Source organism: Andrographis paniculata, unplaced genomic scaffold, assembly GCF_009805555.1.
Source record: "Andrographis paniculata isolate CXL003 unplaced genomic scaffold, ASM980555v1 Contig32END, whole genome shotgun sequence".
Lineage (NCBI taxonomy): Eukaryota > Viridiplantae > Streptophyta > Magnoliopsida > Lamiales > Acanthaceae > Andrographis > Andrographis paniculata.
The window spans coordinates 7,975,652-7,994,586 of record NW_026137565.1 but is presented as its reverse complement, the minus strand read 5'-3'; the positions used below and the strand labels follow the sequence as shown (position 1 = coordinate 7,994,586).

General features: G+C 39.4%; 5 protein-coding genes across 10 annotated transcripts; 2 read left to right on the top strand and 3 right to left on the bottom strand.

Annotated features, from left to right (window-relative positions):
- Positions 1-174: 174 nt before the first annotated feature.
- Positions 175-3,965, top strand: LOC127247578 (UDP-arabinose 4-epimerase 1-like). 4 transcript variants are annotated; one of them, XM_051269486.1, is made up of 10 exons: positions 175-294; positions 1,073-1,216; positions 1,334-1,464; positions 1,839-1,952; positions 2,051-2,250; positions 2,395-2,536; positions 2,679-2,773; positions 2,857-2,986; positions 3,118-3,262; positions 3,354-3,965. In XM_051269486.1, the coding sequence occupies exons 2-10, from the start codon at positions 1,156-1,158 to the stop codon at positions 3,623-3,625; spliced, it is 1,290 nt and encodes a 429-aa protein (XP_051125443.1). In that variant the 5' UTR covers positions 175-294; positions 1,073-1,155; the 3' UTR covers positions 3,626-3,965. The 4 variants fall into 4 exon arrangements, with proteins under 4 accessions (XP_051125443.1, XP_051125444.1, XP_051125446.1 ...); XM_051269487.1 differs by having other exon boundaries at positions 278-414; XM_051269489.1 differs by lacking the exon at positions 175-294 and adding an exon at positions 450-599.
- A 145-nt stretch (positions 3,966-4,110) lies between these two features.
- On the bottom strand, positions 4,111-7,120 carry LOC127247579 (coatomer subunit epsilon-1-like). Its single transcript, XM_051269491.1, has 7 exons — positions 6,803-7,120; positions 6,534-6,623; positions 5,852-6,003; positions 5,278-5,413; positions 5,040-5,195; positions 4,708-4,787; positions 4,111-4,381 (listed from the first exon to the last, which is right to left on the bottom strand). Exons 1-7 carry the CDS (start codon positions 6,971-6,973, stop codon positions 4,288-4,290), a joined length of 879 nt encoding a protein of 292 aa, XP_051125448.1. The 5' UTR covers positions 6,974-7,120; the 3' UTR covers positions 4,111-4,287.
- A 1,383-nt stretch (positions 7,121-8,503) lies between these two features.
- On the top strand, positions 8,504-13,045 carry LOC127247495 (subtilisin-like protease SBT2.2). Its single transcript, XM_051269347.1, has 10 exons — positions 8,504-9,525; positions 9,893-10,046; positions 10,135-10,532; positions 10,625-10,720; positions 10,799-10,871; positions 10,947-11,229; positions 11,318-11,640; positions 11,764-12,031; positions 12,110-12,391; positions 12,470-13,045. Exons 1-10 carry the CDS (start codon positions 9,296-9,298, stop codon positions 12,886-12,888), a joined length of 2,526 nt encoding a protein of 841 aa, XP_051125304.1. The 5' UTR covers positions 8,504-9,295; the 3' UTR covers positions 12,889-13,045.
- Positions 13,046-13,139: 94 nt separating this feature from the next.
- On the bottom strand, positions 13,140-16,185 carry LOC127247498 (gamma-soluble NSF attachment protein). 2 transcript variants are annotated; one of them, XM_051269351.1, is made up of 9 exons: positions 16,041-16,185; positions 15,861-15,946; positions 15,660-15,744; positions 15,383-15,541; positions 14,823-14,960; positions 14,463-14,541; positions 14,033-14,112; positions 13,732-13,861; positions 13,140-13,431 (listed from the first exon to the last, which is right to left on the bottom strand). In XM_051269351.1, exons 2-9 carry the CDS (start codon positions 15,913-15,915, stop codon positions 13,327-13,329), a joined length of 831 nt encoding a protein of 276 aa, XP_051125308.1. In that variant the 5' UTR covers positions 15,916-15,946; positions 16,041-16,185; the 3' UTR covers positions 13,140-13,326. The 2 variants fall into 2 exon arrangements, with proteins under 2 accessions (XP_051125308.1, XP_051125307.1); XM_051269350.1 differs by having other exon boundaries at positions 15,861-15,928.
- LOC127247496 (pentatricopeptide repeat-containing protein At5g08305) lies at positions 16,142-18,033 on the bottom strand. 2 transcript variants are annotated; one of them, XM_051269348.1, is made up of 2 exons: positions 16,361-18,033; positions 16,142-16,283 (listed from the first exon to the last, which is right to left on the bottom strand). In XM_051269348.1, exon 1 carries the CDS (start codon positions 18,013-18,015, stop codon positions 16,369-16,371), a length of 1,647 nt encoding a protein of 548 aa, XP_051125305.1. In that variant the 5' UTR covers positions 18,016-18,033; the 3' UTR covers positions 16,142-16,283; positions 16,361-16,368. The 2 variants fall into 2 exon arrangements, with proteins under 2 accessions (XP_051125305.1, XP_051125306.1); XM_051269349.1 differs by having other exon boundaries at positions 16,169-16,283; positions 16,366-18,033.
- Positions 18,034-18,935: the final 902 nt, after the last annotated feature.

Here is an 18,935-nt window from a genome sequence, read left to right as displayed (position 1 = left end):
CTTTGCTAAGAATTGGTATGTTAGTTTCATGAAATCCGCCGGCCTTTAATTTTTGGAATGTCTACTTATAATTTTGTATGTATGCTTAAGTTTAAGCTTAACAATGGTGGTTTCTCACACTTTTCGTCGTCTATTTATTCATGTGAAAGATCCATCCATCACCCACTTTTCTTCCATTATAATAATCGTGTTTACTTTTCTCCACTGGCAGCAGTTTTTCAAAGACGAACGCGTCGCAACAAGCGGAACGACCGCCACCTGTTCGCTTTCTCACACTTTCTTTCTTTCTTTCTTGTACGCACTCTCTCTCTCTCTCTCCTTTTCTCTTCACCATTCTTTGTTTTTTTGCCAAACACCCATCTTGTTTTTGCTCTGCTAGTTTTCTTGTGGTGCCCTTGTTTAATATTTTTTTAGGTAAGCATTGCTCTTATCGTTGTTTTTTGTTGTACGCCACAGCCTGTTCCACTGCTACTTCTTTTGCTTTTTTCGGATCTTATGATCATTGAAATGCATGCGTATTCATGTGCTGGGTAACTAACAATCTGATAATCGAAGAATGTCGAATGGGCTTTTCCCTTTCGTCGCCAGGGAAATTTGAGGTTTTTCGATGGTTGAATTGTGGTTCTATTTTTATCTTTTCCCCAAATAATTATTTTTGAAATGCCAATCCCTTTCTTCCTTGTAATTTTGGTTTCTTGGGTCTACTCAAATCAGAATTGTGTGTTTCCTGATTTTGCGGTTTCGTTTTTCCTGACGAGTCGTGGGTTGGATCTTCCGAATCTTGCGGGCGTTCCTGGGGCTTCAATTTCAAAACTTTTATCTTCTTGATTTAAATTACGTTGCTGTTGTTACTCTTGTAATTGTTGGGAACCATTTGGTGTTTGCAAAACTCAATGATGATACATACTTTTCTGGCTTTCTATCTCGCATAGTATCTTTCTCAAGTTTCAACAGGGCCCAGCTTAGTCTCTTTTCCCACTTGAATTCACCTTTTACAAACAAGATACTCACTTATTTATTCGTATTTTTTTATATTGTTTTAGTGATAACGATTTAATGTTAAATTTTACAGGGCAGCTCGACTGTTGATTTCAAGATTTGATTTGTAAGATTATTTATTCTTTCATTCATTTGAATAAAGGAAGAGATATCTCGATGCTAAGTTTTACCAGGATAAGAAGTCAGCAGAGGTCCAATAGATCTATGTCTTTAGGAGGTGGGATTTTACCTCATCTTAGCGTTTTTGCTTGATCTTCGTTCCTCAATTCTGGGCTTATTCTTGTTAATTTTTTAAAATATTTTTTGAAGATTTTTGACACATTGGCTTCTACAGGGATGGATTACGCAGACCCGAAGAAGAAGAATGGTTTTTGTGGAAAAATTATAATGGTTTCTGCTCTTACAGCCTTGTGTATTCTTATGCTCAAACATCCATCTCCAAGCCCTCCGAACACACCCAGCCAGGTAATGTCCCTTCAGTTTTCTATGTTTGATTTTCTTTGATGTTCAGAGCTGCCATTTTGTTAGTATGTTAATGTTCTTTCTTGTCTCCATCTTCAGATCAGATGGGAATTTTTTCAGTAATCTTTGTTTTTGCACTTCATTTGTATGTTTAAGCATGCCTGCATTCATTGTGTAATCTTTCCTGTCAAGCTGATGAGTTACATGTCCTCCATTCTGCCAAGAATAACCTCAAATCGATGTTGTTGCTTCTCTTACATTTCAATTTCCTGTTTCCTTCTGATCGATGTGTAGAGGCAGCTGAATTATCGGCTTTTTTGTTTTATGTTTATCAACCCTTACTCCTTTCAAACCCTTCTTCTTTTGCTGTTACACAGTTTACAATACACGAAGTTGGCGTCACTCATGTTTTGGTAACTGGAGGCGCTGGTTACATCGGTTCTCATGCTGCATTACGACTTCTCCAGGATTACTATCGTGTTACTATAGTGGTAAGTTTCTTGTATGAACGACAGTTCTGTAATTGATTGCTGCTGCTATCGTTTTCCAGGGCAATGATGGTGTATATAAATATAATTCCATATAACAGGATAATCTCTCTCGGGGAAACCTTGGTGCTATTAAAGTCCTCGAACAGTTGTTTCCAGAACCAGGTCGACTTCAGTTTATTTACGCTGATCTCGGCGACGCGAAAGCAGTTCATGACATTTTTTCAGAAAATGCATTTGACGCCGTGATGCATTTTGCTGCCGTAGCATATGTTGGAGAGAGTACTCTTGATCCGCTCAAGTGAGCATGCTTTAATAACCTTCTAGGTCCTTCAAATGCGAAAACTTTTCAAATTCTGCAGTTCATTGCTTAAAATAATATTCATCATCGATGTACAGATTTTCAGATGATTCATGTTTTTGTACTAACTATTCTACGACACAGGTATTACCACAATATCACATCAAACACTCTGGTTGTGTTGGAAGCCATGGCAGCTCATGGAGTGAAGACTTTAATTTATTCTAGCACATGTGCAACCTATGGGGAACCTGAAAAGATGCCAATTACAGAAGAAACTCCACAGGTTAGATTGCTTTCTTCATTTTGAAATTAAAAATTATTCATTTTGTCTTATACAGTGCAAGATTTGGAAATGTGGCCATCGACTAAAGCTCTTTCATGATGATATGTTGTAACTTGAGCTGCCTTTTTTTCGCACAATGCAGCTTCCAATAAATCCATATGGAAAAGCCAAGAAAATGGCTGAGGATATTATTTTGGATTTTCACAAAAACTCAGACATGGCTGTCATGATATTAAGGTAAACATCTTAGTCAGCAACCACTATTTTGTTTTACCAGCATCATTATCGATTTTTTACTCAGGTTTGTTTCTGTGAATTAGATACTTCAATGTGATTGGTTCTGATCCTGAGGGAAGGCTCGGTGAAGCTCCCCGACCAGAACTACGTGAACATGGAAGGATATCTGGTGCTTGCTTCGATGCTGCTCGAGGAATCATTCCTGGTCTTAAGGTCCGTCTAAAATCCTTGTCTCGACATTATTCTATTCTGTGATAGTGTAGAGTCAATAAATTGCTCTAATTCACCTTAGTTGACCCAATTTATTCTTTTAAGCATACTCAAAAGACCACTCTCTGATGTAGGTTCGAGGAACCGACTATAAAACTCCGGATGGTACATGTATCCGGGACTATATAGATGTTACTGATTTAGTCGATGCACATGTGAAAGCTCTGGAGAAGGCAAAGCCTGGTCACGTTGGCATATACAATGTCGGCACAGGAAGAGGTACTGCCCATTCCATGCCCACTTATTGTGTTGGAAAGAATCGATCGATCATATAATCACTGCTGACAGAGCCTTCTCTGCATTTTATCAGGAAGATCGGTGAAGGAGTTTGTGGAGGCTTGTAAAAAGGCAACTGGGATGGTCATCAAAGTAGATTTCCTGCCACGCCGGCCTGGCGATTATGCGGAAGTATACAGCAATCCGAGCAAGATCAAGAATGAGCTGAACTGGACAGCCCAGCACACTAACCTTGCAATGAGCTTGCAGGTTGCGTGGAGATGGCAGAAAGCACATCCTGATGGCTACGGCGCGGCACTTTCCGGCGCCAGCGACGGTGCTAGTCCTCTGGTTATGCCTCAGTAGAATATCAACTGCCTGCACTGCATCGTTTCCATTCATGGTGGAGAGGACCGATACTTGGGCCTAATTTTGGAAGAGAGCTTGTGGCATTAGGTGAGTCTATTGTATTGTTTTAGAAATTCATGAGATGAGATGAATATGGTGTATTATTGGATTGTGTGAGGCCGACGGAAGCTTCTCATTTTCGGAATTTGCCTTCAGGACAGACGAGACTTTCAGATATTAGTGCTATTGCACTAATAGCCTGTTACTTTAGGTAGGTATATTTGTTGTAGTATATGATATTCATGATGACGATATGTTATTATTATTATTACTATTATTATTGCTGTTCTTAGTGTTTCCTAGATGGAACTTCTAATTGTTATAGGAATTAGAGGATTTATAGTAATAAATAGGTAAACACAGATATATTTAGACCAACCGGTAGCTATAGATACAAATTATTGATCGACCCAGATTTAACACAAGTAATTAATTACACAATCTAAAGTAAAAGTCATCAGATTTGAGTGTTGGACCATAAATTTGTGTTGAAAGAATATAGGCAGATCTAACATAAGAGCTCAACTCCAGTTTTTATGAAGAAAAAAATAAAGCAATTGAATAGCCCTCCCTATGAGGGTAAAGTTCAAGATGAGAAGAAAAAGGCTGAAACACTCTCCTTATGCAACAGTTTGTAGTGCTCTGTCAAAGCTCTCTCCTGCAGCAGATGAACGCTTGACGAGTGTGTGATCAGGGTGTGACAGCTTCAATTGGCTGCAAGTAAACCATGGAAACATCAGAAATTCAAAGGATTATGTTATTAAACCCAGAACATACTAAATGCTTCACATGCATACTCATTAAAAAGAAAAACGAACCAAAAACATAAAAACAGAAAAAGAGGATCACAAATCAACAAGACTCTTACATGAACACCTCTAAGGATAATTTTACATTTATTGATTCAACTAGAAATCTATTCTGAAACTTGGGTAACTTGGGCGATTTTCTAGCTATTTTGATGGTTCCCTCCCATACCAGAATTATATTTCTTTAATTCTTGAACCATTGAAAATTCATACAGCAGATTTGCATAGTACCTGAGGAAACGGGATGATGATTTTCCCAGGTGAAGACTACAGACAACCAAATTAGCAAGAGTTTCTGGATCCTTAGCATCCTGAAGTTGCATCAAAGTGTCAGATGATAGGCAAGAAATGTGTCAATGTGTGTCTTGACAGAACAAGTGAATTTTCAAGGCAACAAGCAAAATAAGAATCAAGCACTTGAGCATATTTGTCATAAAGGGGTCTAGCAGAGCCCATGCATTGCATGCTTGATGAGGAAATCACCAAAAAGAACCATCCATCTTTCCATAACTTTATTGGCCAATAACAGAAACAACAAAATAAACAAATAATTTATACAGCACCTTGTTTAGGGCTTCAAGCAGAAGTGATTCAGCTTCATCAAATTCACCCTTGTGCATGCAGCAAACAGCTTTTCCATTCAGGATCAAGCTAGTCATTGGATACTTCTCAGAGAAGTCTTGGAAAATCAGGTAAGCTTCCTGGATCTTTGAGCCACCCTACCTCCAATAACAATAACTAAGTCAATAGATCTTCAAATTGACAGTAATGTTGCTATTTCGGACTAAACAAAATTTTTACCACAGCCAAGTTCAGCCATGCATTAGCAAGTTGAGTTAATGTGTGATCTTCATCCATTCCTTGCATGACTCTCAACTGTTTATCAGCATAATCCGATCGATGCATCTTAAGGAAAATTTGAACATTCAAAGCATGCCTGAACAGAATCAATAAACGAATAGTTATACTCTATACATGCATATAGAGGAAATCACACATGGACATGCATATCTACAATCCAAATACTCATTTAAATAATGAATAATTTCATGGAAAGGGTACTCATCTATTTCCTGCAATAGGTATCTGGTGAACAATGGGAAAAGGTTCTACTGTAAGCAAGAAACTCAATCCCTGTGATAGAGCATGGCAACATTTACTATATGCCAGCAAAAATTAAGCATGCAGTACTTATAAGCATGATTACAGCTAAATCTCTCCATATCCCATAGCTAAAACCAGCTGTTGTGATGAAACCAGTACCAGGAAATGTAATATATGTACAGTTTAATTCAATTTAATCAACAAATCACATTGAAACTCTGCTGGGTAGAAACATGATTTAAGATGCCTAGAACCAAACAAAAGGACTCACAGCTCCATTGTTCCTCCAGCATGTGTGTGCTTCAAAGCTTCACTATAATCTTGCTCATGCATGAATACAATCCCCGCAATAAGACGTAAAGTGGGGTTGTTTCCAAGGGCTGGATCAGCTAACCACTCCTTCAGACTTGAAATTACTGTTTCCTATGCAACATGTGACAAAAGAGTTTAGCTAGGCACGAATGAAAACTATGATAATTATTGCTCTAAAAAACAAATCCTTTTTAACACATTAGATATGGGCATATCTTCAGTACAATATAATTATATCATTCATAACAAATCTGAAACTCTCATCAATCTTTGTTCATTATTTAGCGCACATCCTTCCAGAAGGCATTTGTTCATATTGCAGTTTCAATTCTACCAAACAACCCCATAACTATCAAATCATCTCCACTGTCCATTATCTGATCCAGCAAGTCAGGCATTTCTTTCTGCAGGTATGACACCCATTTAATTGTAAAGTAGATATATTATATCCTATATCCTAATCTCGTTTGTTACATACCTAAAGAAAAATCTCAAACAAAAATCCTATCAACGTATTAGCAAATTTAGATCAAGATCATGACCAACAAATTAGATATATTCAAGTCAGAATGTAAGTTATCAAATAATTAAAAGCTTGATTCAATGACTAGAGATCAGTTGCATTTGAAAAACAAAATCACCTTGTTTTCAGGGCTGGCGAAATACAGAGCAAGCAGCTTCACCGCCTGATGTGGTGTCGGCGACGACGAATCAACCTCATTTATCACAAGCTGTACCACCAAAAATCCAATCAATCATTGATCATCAGCGAAAAATAACAATGTAGTATACTAACAATAGAATCTGGAAACAAAATCCACATTTTTGCAATAAAATCAAGGAAAAAAACTGGATCCAAAATCACAAACGTTCAAAGCAGATCTCAAACACAAGTATGATCGCGTTGTACCTGATACGATCCGAGCGCAATATAAGAGCGGTAAACGTAGCAATCCCTCTCAATTTGGTCGTCTGGCGAAAGGTGGGGAATTTCGCTGTTGTTGATTGCAGCCTGGTACGCTCCCAAGTAAAAATTGTTCCTCAATCCGAACAACGGATCAGGTCCGCCTACTACCGCCATACTTTCAATTCCTTTCTCCCTTCGCTACTTCAATATTTCCTTGCAGATCAGATCTTGGAAAGGGAGGAAATGGTTGTTAGTTCGAATCGCCCCTCTCACACAACAAACGACTCGGAAACGCAAAAAATTGACTCCCTCATTAGCACTGTAGAAACGCATTTTGTTCGATAAAATCGTGTTCCTCACAAGAAACCGCGATGTATTTATTTGGGCCCAAGTAATTCCTTTTAACATGGCCCAATGGGTCTATGACATAACCCAACGAGAAAACGTGATCTAAGTATGGGCCAGTAGGCCCAGTAAAAAACCCATCAACAGAATGATCTGCACCAGAACAACTTCTCTTTCCCAAAGCTACAGAAAGTTGAAAAAGGGAGGAATATATATATATTTTAGATTACAGGCAATGGTTGACAGTGTTGTGTTGGCAGCATGCTTTGCTAAAAGAAAATCAATTCAAAAGCGAGACTGGCGATTATGAGAATCAGGTTCTCTTTTTGAAGCTGGCAGACATCCTTACCAAATTCAGGACCATCCAACGTCTCTCTTATTAAATTTTGCTTTCGGCCCCCCATAGTCCTCCAAATTAAAGACTTCTTGATCATCATCATCATCACAATAATAATTAACTGTGGGGAAGCATGGAATATCAAATCATTACAGCCCACGGTAGTACACAAGGTCCCTTTGTCATTATCACACCCTAAACCTCAACACCTGCCACAAACCATGAAAGACACTTTTTTTATTCTTTCAGTATAGGATCAACACATTTATGATTGCATCACAGAGAAATTGGGATCCTGGTGGGTGATGTCCTCTGAAAGTAGAGAATTATATGTTGTTATGATCATTATTTCATACTTTGTTGATTGCATTTTCTATCGACCCAATTGAAGAAGATGTCCGATCGTATGACTGACTATGAGTGCCACAGGACGAGGAGGGAGGGAAGAAGTATGATGGACCATTAGGGTAGGTCAAAAAGCTTTGATTCCCCCATTATGTTCTTGCTATGGTATTCAATGCTGGCAGGACAGCCTTTAGAGGGCAATACCCACCACTCCCCATAATTATTAACTCCGGTATGTTTTAAGGTTTCAAGACGTGTACATAGACGCGTGTGTGTATGTAATTAAATAAACATAAATATAAATATATGCAACAAGTATGGAAAATGTATTGAGGATGTATTTAGTTGGTCACGGGTGTAGATGTTTAGAGATTATTCCAGTGTGTGTACTCTTTGGTTCGAGTTCGAACACATAAGGACAACAAAAACAATATAAGATTCGAACGTTGGAGAGTGCAATTGGATTGCCATAATCTTGAAAAGGCCAAAACCATTAATTTTCTTTTTCATGAATGCCCAATGTGGCCCCCGACCCCTTTTCTTTTTTTCCAGTTTATTTATTCTCATCATGATCACTCAGTTTAGTGGTAGAATATCTGAACTAAACAGCCTCATTTCATTCGTAGTTTGAGCAGTAGATTAGCGAAGAATAACCCAAGTTTCATTTTTTAGAAAATGTCCACGAGAGATTTTTTTGAATTTACAAATTCAACCGTATAAGCAAATTCTTGTACATGATCAACCCATGTTTACGGGCAGTAATCTCAACACATTGTATGTTCAGTGTGCTGTCCTCAACCAGGCAAACCGACAGAATAAGCTAACAGTCTTACGGACAAAAAACTAAGAAAAACCAAAATATAAAGACTAACTCTTTGTCAACCCAACCGTTGATAGCATTCATGTATCCTTTTCTTCCTAATATAAACAACACACTTTTTTCGCAACCCCCGAGAAGGTTGCAGAGTACTCCTTCCCTTCCTTTCTTCCTGCCTGCGCTAATCAAGCCCTAAAGCCATTGGATATGTGGTATGTAGATGTTAGATTAGATAGGTAAGTGAATGAATGCATAGAATGATAAATGAGGAAATTTTTTTAAGTTTCCATGGAGAGGCAGAGGTCTTAGCCGTCCCTACAATTTCCGGTGTGGAGTATTAGCCAAAAAAAAAACCTCAAATTAAGCAAACGAGGCAGTGGAGTTCATCTTTATATACCTGTGTCGTTTGTGAAAGAGGGTTTCTTGCCTAAGTTCCCTTGTGGGTCGTCTTCCTCCTGTTAAGTTGGTTTGATGTCTGGCTTCTTGAAGGGAAGGCTGTACCCCCACATTCGTGGAATCTAAATAGACAGCGGACTGTGCAGGGAGGCTTTCCCGGCAAAATACCCAGTTCTTGAAGAAAGCTCTGAACTTTGGTTCTTTCAGCTGGGAATTCTTTAACAAAAATTAAAAAAGGGGATTCTTTGCAGCGGAAATGGGCTGCAGGCAGGCACTGGGATTGAGAATGCTAATGCTCTTGGTAGGAGTGCTTATGGGCTGCTTCTGCTGTCTTGGTCGGGACATAGCTGATGCAGATTCTTCGGTGTATATTGTAACTCTGAAACAAGCTCCCACTTCTCGTTACAACGGCGAGCTCAGAGTTAAGCAGACTCGCCATATCAAACGTAATGGGTCTGACAGAATGGCTACTCTGGATAATCCGAGGTACAATGCCAATTAATCCCCTGTTTTTATTCCTTTGTATCTATTCTTGTCCAGGCATTACTAAGTCTGAGTGGTTTCTGTATATACCCCAAAAGTTGTCTTTTACGTTTTCGAGTATGTAGCTTTCAGAACGATGCCAACCCTCTCCCAGTAGTCAGTTGGTACAAGAGCAATAGTTTCTATTTAGGGATTTAATACGTTGAGAACCTTCGATTTTGCCAATATGTTATGACTTTTCTGTATCAATTGAATATTATGTGAACTGAATATTCTATTTGTTTGGTAATGATATATGGCTATGTTGCTGTGTTCTTGAGAATTTGCTATGAACTGGGAAGTTGACATATTTGCACTTTTTTGGAATTAGTAATATATCAAGGACAAGCAGGAGTCATGGCTCATACATAGACAACATACATGATTCTCTGTTGGAAACAACTTTAAGTGGTGAAAAATATCTGAAGCTGTACAGCTACCGGTATTTAATCAATGGATTTGCGGTGTTCGCCACTGCACAGCAGGTTAGTCTTTTGGGACAATTAGTTTGGTTTGTTATTTCAAGAGTCCCCATGATTTATGGTTTTTCTTACTGCCCTGGTGTTTTGGTAGGTAGAGAAGCTATGGAGGAGAAGTGAGGTGTCAAATGTGGTATTGGATTTTCCAGTCGAAACTGCTACTACTCACACACCACAGTTTCTTGGCCTGCCGGAAGGAGCATGGGCACAAGAGGGTGGATATGGCAGCGCAGGGGAAGGGATTGTGATTGGCTTTGTCGACACTGGAATTGATCCCTCGCACCCAAGCTTCTCTGATAATACACCTGCGAAGCCTTATCCAGTTCCAGAGCATTTTTCCGGGATTTGTGAAGTAACACCAGACTTTCCATCTGGATCTTGCAACAGAAAGCTCGTTGGAGCGCGCCATTTTGCAGCATCTGCTATTACCAGAGGAGTATTTAATGCCTCGAAAGACTTTGCTTCCCCGTATGATGTTGATGGCCATGGAACGTGAGTGTTTGATTTCCTTTCGAATGACTACTTGGAAATAAGTTTTTGATTTCCCCGGAACTGACATTCATGTGATGTATATAATCTGGTAGGCACACAGCTGCAGTTGCGGCAGGAAACCACGGAGTTCCGGTTGTTGTAGCTGGGCATCTCTTTGGAAATGCCAGCGGAATGGCCCCACATGCGCAGTAAGGATTTGAATCGAATTAAATGTACTGTCTACATTTATTTCATTCTGATCAACCTGTTTCTGCAATTTGTTACAGCATTGCTGTTTATAAGGCTTTGTTCAAAAGTTTCGGAGGCTTTGCCGCAGACGTGGTTGCTTCTATAGATCAGGTTGACGTGTTGGCAACTGCTCCCGTGTTTCTTTGTTATGTTGATCTTCCATTCATTTCTGTTTTGCTATTGTAGGCTGCCCAGGATGGAGTGGATGTAATAAGCCTGTCCATAACTCCAAACCGTCGTCCTCTTGGCGTTGCCACTTTCTTTAATCCTATAGATATGGCTCTATTATCTGCAGTCAAGGCTGGTATTTTCGTAGTCCAGGCAGCCGGGAATACTGGACCAGCACCTAGGAGCATCTCCTCCTTTAGTCCATGGATTTTCACTGTCGGCGCAGCCTCACATGATAGAATCTACAGTAACTCTATAATGCTGGGCAACAACATCACCATTACAGGAGTTGGACTTGCCCGTAAGTCTGAATCAATGGAATCTTGATTGGAATTTAGATGTTGAGAGATTATATTTGTTCATAAGCTTGTCCAATTGTTTTGTTGCAGCTGGAACCGATAAAATGCATAGACTGGTTTCGGCTATCCATGCATTGAATAATACTGCAGCTATGAAAGATACGAATGCAAATGAATGCCAAGATGCGCGAACTTACAATCAGGATGTTGTTCGAGGGAATCTCTTGATCTGTAGCTACACCCTCCGTTATGTAATCGGAGTTTCCACTATCAAACAGGCTCTACAAACTGCTGAAAACTTGAGTGCATCCGGGGTTGTGTTTTGCATGGATTCTTATGTCATTGGTTCTCAGCTTAATCCGATTCCAATGAGGATTCCGGGCATTGTAATAACATCACAGGAGGATTCCAAAGTATGTTCATCTGTTTCCCTTCGTGCAATACTACAACCAATACTACAACTCTCTAACTTTAAGTTATTTGACATGAATTCTTTATAATGTAAGCTCTCTGCATTCACACAACTTATTTGGCAGGTTTTACTTCAGTATTACAACTCTTCTTTAGTGATAGATCAAACTACTAACAAAATAGTCAAGTTTGGGGGAACCGCGCTTATATCTGGTGGAATAAAAGCAAATTTCAGCCGTGCCGCCCCAAGGATAATGTACTACTCTGCTAGAGGACCTGATCCAGAAGATGGCTTCCTAACTGCCGACATATTGAAGCCCAACATTGTTGCCCCTGGAAATTTCATATGGTCTGCTTGGAGTTCCCATGGCACTGATTCAGTTGAATTTCTAGGTACTGGCTTATAAAATTCAGTTTCTTGATTCAAATTGTTCGTCTGAACCGATATCGACTGACATTGGCAACACATAGGGGAGGACTTTGCAATGATGTCTGGAACAAGCATGGCGGCTCCTCACATTGCGGGGCTTGCAGCATTAATAAAGCAGAGGTTTCCCTCTTTCACTCCAGCAGCTATCGGATCAGCACTTTCTACAACAGCTTCTATTAATGATAGAGATGGCGGGCCTATCATGGCGCAGCGCTCTTTTGCTAACCCCGATTTAAACCAATCGCCTGCCACTTTCTTTGATATGGGCAGTGGATTTGTTAATGCTACTGCAGCATTAGATCCTGGTCTTGTTTTGGATTCAAGTAAGTTGCATTGATTCTGAACTAGGTATTGCTTACCTAAAATTTATGAACTGATGATACAGACATATTCTGTTGCAGGTTATGAAGATTACATGGCGTTCCTATGCAGCATCAACGGGTCATCACCATTAGTCCTGAATTACACAGGCGAAAGCTGTGGAGCTTCAACGTTGAATGGGATTGATCTGAACCTGCCTTCAATCACATTGTCGAAGCTTAACCAGTCTGCCATTGTTCAACGAACCGTGACCAACATTGGCTGCAATGAGACATACAGCGTTAGCTGGAGCGCTCCTGCCGGGGCTTTAGTTAAAGTGACACCAACACGGTTTTCCATTGCGAGTGGGCAGAAACAGGTATTGAGTGTATTCTTAAACGCATCTTCGAACAGCTCAGTTGCAAGCTTCGGACGAATCAGGCTTTCGGGTACTCAAGGCCATTTCATCAACATTCCTCTATCCGTAATCGCAGTTTCGTATAGGAAGACCGGTGGCTGAAGTGAACAATGATTTTGAATGCTGTGTGATACAACATCCAATTTTTTGATTGGTTATTTTATGTAAATGCTTTTGAGATGTAGAAGTAGCTGGTTGGGTTCGGTGAGAGGCATGAGTCTTGATTCTCTACGATGTAAAGCTTGCTTTATAGTTTTTGTTAGCAATAACAATTGATTGTCACCATGAATTATTAACACAAGTTTACACCCAGAGAAAAATGTTAGCAAATACAACACAATACTCCACTCGTATGTGCTAAAGAAACTCTGCAAACATTCACCAAAGGGAAAACAATGTAGTCCAGAATCTACAGAGAGCAATATAATTGTGCTCTTTGAAGAGTCGATGAAAAGAAATCGAAAATAAAGTAAGAAGGATTTTCATGTATAGAACATAATCTATAAAAGAGAATTTGTTTATTGGCATTGAAGTAGGAACTTAGGTAAGATCATCTTCGTCGAATTGCTCTCCTTGTTCTTCCATTGCACCCCTCTTAAATGCAGTGACATCCCCTGTAGGCAATTTCCTTGCTAGCTTGATAATCTGCATATATGTCCTTTTAGTAACATGACTTTCTGAAGTTTCCATGCATGAGTCAATAGAAAAAGGAGATCATGAAATAGACAGAAATAAGAACGCATATATACTGTAACTCAAAATGGTGCAGAACTATCGTCAAACAAACACCTACTATCAGCGGCCAAGAAAATTATTTCACACACAAATGGTTTAAGCATTCTCCACAAATGATTTTGGATATATTGAATTATTGATCATACATTCTTACCAATGCATTGATTCAGCAAGGCAGAACAAATAGAGTAAAGGGAGAAGGGGGATTACCGTATGATCTAGATTGGAAATTATGCCTGACTGAGCTGCACGCTTAATTTCCTCAACATCACCATCTGTGTAAGAAGAGAGAAGTCTTGTCGCAGCACGATTCTGATCACTGTTCAAGAAAGCTTCCACCCTGACAAGTGACAATCAAAATATCAATTAGAAATAATAGAATGCATTGAACTTAAGCACACAACACAAGATTGTTTTAAACTTTATGGTTGTCATTCAGACATAGAATTTACCTCACACTGGTAAAAGGTAAAGTAGCTAAAAGGTTTGAGTAAAAGGGATCCCAACTTACTGGGTACAATCGTTGTAACATTTCTCTGCTTGCTGGAAGTCATGTGCATAAAGATACACAATAATTGCACTGAGATAAGCCTACATTCAAAACAGTTCATATTAATATACAAAAGCACTTCATGAAGATAGTAGTACAGTTCGTTTGGATTGATATAGCATTTCAATAAAGAAAAACATCCCTGAATATCATTGAGAACCATCCCCTTATTCTTGCCCCTTCTAGTTCCTTCTCTTTTCCAGTAATAGATTATAAAGAAAAATAATGATGTTACAGCTAGCTACACGCTATGTGGCATCCAATCGAAAATCTAGCCAATGAACATGTTCAACAAGGGTAAAAGTCTTAAATATCAACCAAAGATGCATAATTGCATATTATTTGAAATTTGAAGACAATGAAACTCATACACATTGGGAAATGTTTACACCTTGCATTGGCTATGGGTAGCATTGCACTTGTCAGCTGCTAAGGCCAATCTTAATAAAGATGTTGCAGCATCTGCATACCTGTAGAAAAAAAATCCAAACATGTTCTTGATATTTTAAAATGGAGTTCCATTTTCCACCTACTGCATTTTATTCAATGCGGACTGGTATGTAGGAATGTTGTGCAAAAGCAGGTGATATGTGTACAGATATGCCATGGATAGGTACTTCAACTAAGCACAAAAAAAAGGCTTTCTGCAAACTAGCAAAAATTACAAAATAGCAGGACACCAAGACTATAAGATATCTATTGGTTGTAGTTGTACACTAAACCAATATTTCAATGGAGGGAATAAGCTTACTTCTCAAGCTTTACATAAATACTTGCAGCAGCACGATACAGGTCAAAGGCCATTTGTTCCTTGCCATCTTCTTCAAGAACAGTACACGCATCAGTGTAGAGTCGAATAGCTTCCTCGGGAGATGTATCCTCTAGAGCACTTAAAGAGAAAAGTAACACGTCGACTAAACAATTAGAAGCTCATGGAAGGATAATATAAGCATAAAATCTACATGAATGGAAAAGAAAAATCAATACATCAAATAATTATCTCTATTTGCTCATGCCTCTGAGGCTCTGAGCTTATACATCAACATCATCTGTATAACAATGGTAAGTTTACCACCTAGAGCATCATTGATCCATCAAATAAAGATCTTTCACCTACGGCAGTGCAACACTTTATAGGTAAGATATTAACAAATCATTGGAAAATCACCAAGTCATATCTTAAATTCTTACTAAAACGCCCAGTACAACTAGAAATCTCTTATGAGTTTTTATAGTCAAAATAATTATTCAAACCAATTCAACACGGCATAAATATTACATAGATCATGAACACAAAGAAGCAGTTTATACCGAGCACCCTTTGCAAGTGCATCTGATGCAGGCTGTGACCTCCCGCATTCAATGTATAACTCAGATGCATGTCTGTAGAAGTCAGAAACCTGGTTCCAGTTGCTTACTTCCTTTGCCAGAGCTCCTGCAGATTCCATATGTTTGGCAGCATCCCACGGCCTGATTCGCTCGTCAAGTGAACTCAACGTTTTCATTGTTTATATATCAGATAACATTGTATAAAAGATAGTGATCACACGCACTGATGTAATTAACTTGAAGGTCGAAAGAAGGATACGAGGAGAGCATCTCTTGCCCCTTGGAAGCCTTCTCGAAAGCATCTTTTGCTTTCTCGTATTTTTTAGCAAGCCGATAAGAAATTGCTGCCAGTAAGGAACTAAATTCCATCACAATCCACCATTAAAGTAAAATGTTTCAAAGCAACCATCTTCCACAATCCACAGTCATCTCTGGGAAAATCCCTCTTTTACAATCTTACCCGCTTGCTCGTACAGAGCTGTAGCATTCTTCCAATCAGCCTTCCATCTTGTCATACTCAATTTAGTCCTGCGGAATCAACAATTCCTTAACAGATGCTGAGTTTCAGATATCACTGAAATAAACCAAGGAAACAATAGATAATAGGCAAATATAATAAAAAAAGACTGAAGGATCTCACAATTTATCCGCTTTGGCAACCAATTTGTCGGCGTCGGAAGTCGCCATGGCCGATCGAATTGCTCCGGGAGTCAGCTATTAGTCAATCGCTCGATTTTCGGATGGATTTCCTTCCCGAACTGACGTGGTCTGTGCGCTGTTCAGTTCCACCAATTTTTCCAATACCAACGAAAGCGCTATTCTAATACCGAAGTTAACAACGCTTTCTTCCAGAGTACAGCGTTGTCAAATAAATCGTGTTCCACTATTTTGAGAATATACTATTCAGTGAATTGTATAAAAGTACCAATTTAAATATATTTGAAGTTGTGAACTTCATACCTTACCACTCAGGTGGAGATCCAAAAGGTCTCCTCCTCGTAAGGATGTGTTCTTAGTTTCATCTCTTCTACCATCACATCTAACATTAAATAAATATCTTCTGATTCGGGATGCCCCAAATCGTGAGCAATAAATCTACGAAGAGATCCAAGAACCTCAACATAGCTACAACCTGGGATCTTCCTCACCCCTCTTGACTCCATTGCTGCCCTAGTGGTTCTTGCTTTGTCCCATCGTTTTGTAACTGCATAAACATTAGATAGCCCAATGTATCTCCCATCATGACCGGGATCAAGTTCCACCAGCCTTCTCCCCACCATCTCTGCAAGATCTAACTTTCTATGACTTATACAGCCATTGAGCAACGCACCGAGTGTCGAGGCAGTAGGCTCTGCCGGCATTTGGGATACAAATTGGTAGGCCTCTTCCACAAGGCCGGCGCGAGCCAGCACATCCACCATGCAAGCATAATGCTCACTCTTTGGCGCCATCCCATCTTTGGCGATGCTATTGAAGTATCTCCACGCCTCCTTTACTAATCCGCCATGGGCGCAAGCACACAGCAGGCACAGGTATGTTATCTCATCCGGCCAAATTCCTGATCCGCGCATTTCTTTGTAAACCTCGAGCGCCTCGGACGTATAGCCATGGCTTGCAAGTCCACCAATCATCGCATTCCATATTAGAACATCGGTTTTATCTTTAGAAACCTGACAAAATACTCGCCGTGCATCCTCTATAGCGCCACATTTTGCATACATGTCGACTAGAGATGTCCTTAAAACGAGAGTTAAGGGCAAGCCATGATCCACGACGTATCGGTGCATAGCCCTTCCTTGCTCAAGTGCACACAAGTGTGCACAAGCACATAACACACTGACCATAGTAACCTCATTCGCCATCGGCCCTTCGGCTTTCATCCTCCCGAACACTGTCAATGCCTCGGCATAGTTTCCTTCCTTGACATACCCATCCACCAAAGCACTCCACGACACGACATCCCTCTCAGGCATTTCGTCGAACACGTGCCTCATTGTGGTCACATCCCCACACTTACCATACCCGTCCAGTATAGAGTTCCACGAGACCAAATTCCTCATGGGCATTTTGTCGAACACATTCCGGCCACTCGCAATCTCACCACACGCTCCGTACATATGAATCAAGGAATTGGCGATGAATACGTCCGCCACGAGCCCAACCTTGAGCACTCGACCGTGAACGCAGGCGCCGAGCTGCGACTTTGATAGCCGTGCGGAAGCCTTGGCGAGGAAAGGGTAGGTCAGGTGGTCCGGCACGACGTCGTACAGCAGCATGAGCTTGAATGTTCGTATGGCTTTGATTGGGTTCTTGCTGTTGGAGAAGCCGCGTATGATTGCGTTGTAATGGAAGACCTTGGGGCTGGGGAGATGGCGGAAGAAATGGTAGGCGTAGTCTATGTCGAATGTGGCGGCAAATGCCAATATTTTCCAGGCGAACGGTTCGGTATGAGAGAGGCCGGCAGTTGTGAGGAGGGTGTGGATACGCTTCAGCTGCGGCCATGAATTGCATTGGTCGAGCAAAGTTCGGAAGCATCTGAGCATTCGGAGATCGATCGAGGAGTGGGATTTCCGACAACGCCGAAAGAATCTATGGAATGAATTAGGCTCGAACATACAGAGAAAAAACTACGGTGATTTTTTTTCAAAACCATAGCTTTGTTTTAATTACGTATTTTCATTTATACAATATAATTTTTCTTTCACAATATTATATCAAATACTAAATTTTTAATTTAATCAAATTTTAAATTTTCAAAAACCTAAAAAAAAAACTTATATCTAAACAAAACTATATGAACATAGACCTTACTTACAATTTAATCCCCATATGCTCGTATGAATAAGTTACAAAAATTTAAAATATAAGTTGTCCGGATAACCTACGTGGGATTGGACTCGTAACTATAAAATCACATATCTAGTCTGCAGATTATTAAGTGGTTGCCGGTTTTCATATTCAAAAATATAAAAATAAAAAATCTAAGTTTCAATATATAGTTTGTCTAATTTGATTTGTTGTGTTATAATTTATTTGATGGTAATCGAGTTCATTCCTGTACCATTGGACCAACATCATTTTTATGTGATGTGATGATCGAGTTAGAATACATCGGTGACCGTTGTGTGTTTTCCTACGTTCGGGATTTCTTCCTAAATTTTTGTTATTTATTAATTTTTTAAAATATTAAATTATTTTAATAATTCTAATTTGAAATTAATTTGACATGTAACGTTAAATTTAAAAATTATTTGAAATTTTTGTTTAAATAAGTAGAAAAATAAAATAATAATAATAATAATATGATAGTCCAACTACATTGTATTGCCAGAATCCATAATAATAAGATCTCTCGGCTCACAGAGACAAAATGTAGGATTGGTGCCAATAGTTCCTCGGGGAAGAAATGACTCACTAAGCCGGAGCATTAACTAATATTAATCGAATTTGAATATAATAAAAAATACTAATATAATAGAAAAGAACTATCTTTTTTGTATATTTCCTCCGGTTCTGTTGCTATCGATGAGATTAG